Genomic DNA, 6,570 nt, shown 5'->3' on the forward strand with positions numbered 1-6,570 from the left:
AAATATATATATTAGATAAACTAGTAAAAAATCGTTAAAAAGGAAAAAGGTAACAGATAAAAAAATTTTTACCTGAAGGCGAGAAAAAAAAACAAAAAATGAAAAAGAAAAAAATTAAATTAACTGCAAGACTAAAAAAAATCACAGGGAAAAAGCCATGAGTTCCGTGCTTGGCTTTCTCCTCCTCTGGAATTCTGCTCTGCTTGGTATTGAAACCGCACTCCTTGGTTGGTGAACTTGGTCTTGGCTGGATTTCTTGTTGATCTTCTGGGGGAGGGGCCTGTTGTAGTGATTCTCAAGTGTCTGCCCCAGGCGGAATTACACCGCCCTTACCCGGGGCCGGGGTGAGTAATCCGCTTGGGTTTGCTTTCAGGAGCTTTTGTTCCCTGAGTGCTTTCTGTAGAGTTCCGGAGGACAGGAATACAAATGGCGGCCTCCTGGTCTCCGGCCCAGAGGAGCCGAGAGCCCAGGGCCGCACTCCTCAGTGCGCCCTCAGAGAACAGCGCCCAGTTACTCCTGTCTGCCTGACCTCCGGCCGCGCTCTGAGCTCACTGAGCCTGTGACTGGTTCAAGGTCACCCCGAGCTGCGAGCTTACTGTCGGCTCTGTCTCTGTAGCCGGTTTTCCCGTTCCATTACCCGCAAGCTCTGCGACACTCAGACACCCCTAATCCTTCTGTGACCCTCCGGGACCTGAGGCCACGCTGACCCCGTGTGGGCTTTGCCCCGGGTAGCCTCTAGAGCGATGTGCCTCAGCGGAACAGACTTTTAAAAGTCCTGATTTTGTGCGCCATTGCTCCGCCGCTTGCCGGTAGCTGGCCCCTCCCCCCGGGGTCTATCTTTCCGTCGCTTTGGATTTACTTCTCCCTCGGACCTACCTTTCAGAAAGTGGTTGTTTTTTTGTTTCCAGAATTGCTGTTCTTCTCTTCGATCTGCCGATGGATTTTCAGGTGTTTGCAATCTTTAGATAAGCTATCTAGCTGATCTCCGGCTAGCTGAAGTAGTCTCAGCCTGCTACTTCTCCGCCATCTTGACTCCTCCCTCCCCCCTCATTTATTTTTAAAGGAATTTTTGTTTTATGTAAATATTATGTGGTTCCAAAGTTGAAACTAAACCAAGGTATATTCAGAGAATCTAGCTTTTATACTTTTAAACTTTTTATACTTTTATAATATAGCCTGTTTCCTCCTTACCCATACATAACCACTTTTTAAAAGAAGTTTTTAGTTCATCCTTTCACTTTTCAAAAATAATACGCAAGTAATTTGTATGTGTGTTTTTGTGTATACACATACACATATACACACATATATATCTGTATCTCCACTTTCTCACATTTATGATGATAACATATTTTATGTCATTTCTTTTACCTAGTAATCTGTCTTGGAACACACTCTATAGTAGACATAGAGGTGTTTTTAAATGAGAACTTTGATTCTCCCACTGTTGTTTATGGTCATTTCATGGAATCCTCTGGGCTGTCTGTTTTAATCAGCAGTAGACTTTTGAGATTTGCTGAATTAATGTGATATAATTTCATAAAAATAATAAAGGTCTAGTGTCATTCTTTGGGAAAGTACACACTAGTAAATAAAAATCAGCTGCACTTTAGTGACAGATTTATACTTAATCCTGACTTTTTTTTTATCTTTTTTTTTTTAAGATTTTATTTGTTTATTTGACAGGGGGAGAGAGGGGGAGAATGGGGCCGAGGGGGAGCAGCAGAGGGAGAGGGAGAAGAAAGCTCTCTCCTGAGCAGGGAGCTGGATGCGGGACTCTTATCCCAGGATCCTGGGATCATGACCTAAGCTGAAGGCAGACACTTTGACTGAACCACCCAGGTGCCCCTCAATCCCAAGTTTAAAGATTAAGATTTTGAGCAAGGGAATGGTAGAGCAAAAGTATTTCAGAAAACTTTGTGGACATGGGAAAAAAGGAGAAGAATCAGTCAAGTATTGATCAACTCTTGATCAAGTAGACCATAAAAGACAAAAGTGAACAGCTGATTAAATCGTAATTGCATTGTTTTTCTACTGACTGTGAGATTATGGAAGTATGACAATATTAATAATTATGATGATGATGATAGTAGCAACTGCTGCCACTTATTTATTGTGCTTGCAATGCTAAGCTTTTTCTTCAGGTATTATCTCATTATATTTGATTATACAATTTCTATTTTTATAGATGTGGAAACAGGCCAAATAAATTAACTTATTCATCAGGATCACATGTCATAAACATCAGAATGGGATTTAGACTCAGGGGGCCTAACTTTGAAACCTCTTCTTAACTACTCACCTGGGGAGGACAGAAGCTGAATTTGTGTTTTGTTTTAGACATGTTTAATTTTAATCTTTTGTATGGTACCAGCTGGCTATCCTCACACAGATTATAGACACAACATTGGAATTCAGCTTGGCAAAATATGAAATACTAACTTCTAGACTCAAGCTCCTATCCTGATATTGCAAGTTAGGATTATATACATATTATTAAACAGACTTTTGATTAGATGTACTTTGCACTGTATGGTGTCCAATTAAGACAACACAGTTTCTGTCTTTAAAATAGATAAAATTTAGGCAATAAAAAAGAGTAGGTATACACACACACACACACACACACACATACATACATACAGAAGGTATTGAGCTGAGGTGTGAGTTATGAAGAGTCTCAGATTTGACTATCCTTCAAGAGTGGCAAATGCTTGTAAGTGTGAAGTGATTTATAAAATGTCAGAATAGCCCAGATGTTTTAAGTGAGAAAGATTGAATGTGCATTAATTTCACATTTACTGGTAGTTCTGATTTTACGGTTTTGTGGAAATCGGAAACAAAGATGCTTTGTTTTTTCCTTCCAGGTTGTAAAGCTCTCTGAAATAGTGACCTTAGCCAAACAAGCCCAGGTGGATGTGAAATTTCAGTTGCCAATCTGATTGGAGAACCCAGTGGATGGCTGAAGGTGTTAAATGTGCGATAATTGTTAAAAATACTGTGTTCTGTATTATTATTGTTCCTTTTCTCTTTAGTGTACGGAGATTATAATTGCCAGCTAGGCACAAAAACTTTTAAAAGCATTTGGTCTGCATTTAATTCTACTGTTCAGAGTGGGCTGTTTGTATAAAGAATGTATAATGCAGTGATCTAGTTTCTTTTGTTGCAGCTTTCTTTTTCACTTCTATAGAATGTCACTCACAATATGCCAGTTTATTGTTAGATTCAACATTCTTCATTGATGAGAGTCCTATGAATAAAATAAATATGAAGATAAAGCTTTATTCTTTAGTGTTAGAAATATATTATATCTGATAACTAGTCTCATTAGCAGAGCAATGTGTTAAAACAATGTTTTATATTAGAAGTGTTTATCTTCAACACCAAATACCTATCTAAATATATCAATTACTATTTATAAAAAGAGCTTTCAAACACTCCCCAAAATATTCTTTTAAGTATGTCAGTGAAATAACTTGTTATTTGAACATTGTTTTAAGCATCATAAAACACTGATTACTGTAAGTCTTCATGATCCTGTGGTATTGATAAGAACGGGTAGGTTTGTATCAAATAAAGGTATATTCAGTAAGGACTTGGCAGACAAAATTTACAGTGTCAATTTAAGTTAATAAAAATCTCACAATGTGACTTGGATTAATGTTTTTTCTCTTTTCATTTCTTTTCTAAGTAAACATAGTAGAAGGTGATGTGTTCATGATTACACTAAATATCTTCAAGAACTGATTTGTAGATCATGTACTGGGGTATGACATTCTGTATTTTGGAGCTACTTTCAAATAATTCCCTTGAATTTTGATGTTTATGTGTGTGTACCTTCTGGTACCTTCTTTAAAACAGTCATGTTTTCTTTTGTGTCCCTCTGGTGTGTATATGTATGTGTGTATTAATATTTTGGTCACTGCTTAGAACAGTTGATATTTAACTATTAACAGTGTGAATACCATGGAAGGAAATACCAGCCAAGTGGTAGGCTCTGTAACCGTACTGATAAATATCAGAACTTGTTACCTATTTTGATGTACATAACTTGTGATCAGGTATATATACTCTGATAGGTTGCATAGCATAGTGATTATGAGCATAGAATTTGAAAGTGGTCTCTGTAGTTGAATCTTGGCTCCACTACTTACTATCTATATGAGTTTGGACAAGTCTTTAAATTTCAGTGCATCTGTTTCCTTAGCTCCTTTCTCATCTTGACTAGAGTTACTGGGTAGGGAGAGGGAGATAGAGATGGACAGCCAGGGACGGAGTGGGTTGGGGGAGAGGAAGAGACATTCTATAAAGAGAATATATAAAATATATATTTAAACCAACTATACATATATCATTATCTAACTATCAGTCTGCGCTTCCTGCTTATGTATTAAAATACTAAATTGGAGCCATTAAACTATTGAAAATTATGATAAAGTTATAATGAAAAGTCCAAGCCTTTGGCTTTTCATTAAAAAAAAAAATTTCCAAAAATTGCCAGCCAATGACAAACTCAAAAAAGATTGGCATTTTGTATTAGTTGGGGTGTAGTCAGGAATTTAAAACAATACTTGGTATTATAGGGAGGGTATAATATAGGCTATCGGTAATACTAGTGTTTCAGTTACCTATTCTTGCATAATAGATTACCCTAAAACTAAATGATTTTCAAATAGTTATTTTCTCATAGTTACTGTGGGTCAGAAATTTGGAAGCAGTTTAGTTAGGTGCTGGTTTTGGTGCCACAGTCATTTGAAGGCTTGACTAGGGCCAGAGGACCTACTTCCAAGATGGCTCTCTCACATGGCTGTTGTCCAAAGGCCTCAGTTTCTGCCCATGTGGGCCTGTCGACAGGGCTGTTTGAATATTCTTGTGACATGTCAGTTGGCTTCCCCCAGAGTCAGGGATCCAAGGGAATGAGGGAGGAGCGACATTGCCTTTTGTGTTCTCATTTCATTGTCACTTCTGCCACGTTCTTCGTTAGACATGACTCATTGAGTCCAGGCTTACTTATTTTTATTAACATATAATATATTATTTGCCCCAGTGGTACAGGTCTGAATCATCAGGCTTACACATTTCACAGCACTCACCATAGCACATACCCTCCCCAATGTCCGTAACCCAGCCACCCTATTCCCCCACCCCCCAGCAATCCTTAGTGTGTTTTGTGAGATTAAGAGTCTCCCTCTCAATCCCATTTTGTTTCATTTTTTTCCTTCCCTATCCCCCCACAGCCCCCTGTCCTGCCTCTCAAATTCCTCATGTCAGAGAGATCATATAATTGTCTTTCTATGATTGACTTATTTCACTTAGCATAATACCCTCTAGTTCCATCTACGTCATTGCAAATGGCAAGATTTCAGTTTTTTTGATGGCTGCGTAATATCCCTTTGAATATATATACCACAACCTCTTTATCCACTCATATTTTGATGGGCATCTGGGCTCTTTCCATAGTTTAGTTATTGTGGACATTGTCAGTTCCATTCTTGAAGGGAGAAGTATCAGTTTGTTGACCTATTTTAAAACATCACAACTCATGTTTGGAAGCTAAAAGAGCAAACTGGATGCTGAGTTAACTCAGAGATTAGTAACTGCTGAGACTGAGGTAGTAGGGACAATCTGGGAGGTGGGAAGACTTCAAAAGCTTGCAGCCTTGAGGAGGAGAGTGCCTTGGCTTCTTCAGTGGTGGGCCCAGGAAAACTACAAGAACATTTATCAGGGAAGGTAAGGAAAGAATGTTTCAAGGTTAAAGTGATCAATGGTGTCAAATATAGTTAAGAAGTCAAGAAACATAAGGACCAAAAAGTATTTGGTGGTATTGAAATAGGGCACAACAACTTGGTAAGCATGATGGTGTAGCTGTGGGCAGGAAGTAGAACTTCTGTGGAGAATGGAGAATGGAAACAATGGCCTGGTAGCCACTTACACACCCTCCTACTGCAGCCCACAAACACGCTTTCACCCTTGAATATTTTTTTTTTTTAATTTTTTATTTTTTATAAACATATATTTTTATCCCCAGGGGTACAGGTCTGTGAATCACCAGGTTTACACACTTCACAGCACTCACCAAAGCACATACCCTCCCCAATGTCCATAATCCCACCCCCTTCTCCCAAACCCCCTCCCCCCAGCAACCCTCAGTTTATTTTGTGAGATTAAGAGTCACTTATGGTTTGTCTCCCTCCCAATCCCATCTTGTTTCATTTATTCTTCTACCCACTTAAGCCCCCATGTTGCATCACCACTTCCTCATATCAGGGAGATCATATGATAATAAGTCAAGCAGAGAAAGACAACTATCACCCTTGAATATTCTTTTTACGGGCTTGATACTTCTGTCCCTATAGCCCTGCCTGCTTCCTGTGGGGGAAAAAATACCAAACCCCCCCCCCCCCCAAAAAAAACCCCTATTTAACTACTTAACGTCTGAATTCTCTCTGTTACAGTTGAGTAAATCCATCTGAACAACTCTTTCTGCATAGAATATGACCAATTCTGACTATGATAACAGCTTGCAGAATCCAGGACACCAAGCCTGATAGATAATCATACTTTGCACCA

General features: G+C 38.8%; 1 protein-coding gene across 3 annotated transcripts in view; it reads left to right on the top strand.

The window, feature by feature from the left end:
* The window catches only part of SUCLA2 (succinate-CoA ligase ADP-forming subunit beta), a 66,523-nt gene extending 62,866 nt beyond the window's left edge, over nt 1-3,657 (top strand). For all 3 annotated transcript variants that reach the window (XM_082701620.1, XM_082701619.1, XM_082701621.1), the window contains one exon: nt 2,868-3,657. In XM_082701620.1, coding sequence (XP_082557746.1) covers nt 2,868-2,942 — 75 coding nt within the window. In that variant the 3' untranslated portion in view covers nt 2,943-3,657. The remainder of the gene's footprint in view (nt 1-2,867) is intronic.
* Nucleotides 3,658-6,570: the final 2,913 nt, after the last annotated feature.

The sequence above is a fragment of the Mustela nivalis genome (assembly GCF_964662115.1).
Source record: "Mustela nivalis genome assembly, chromosome: 15".
Lineage (NCBI taxonomy): Eukaryota > Metazoa > Chordata > Mammalia > Carnivora > Mustelidae > Mustela > Mustela nivalis.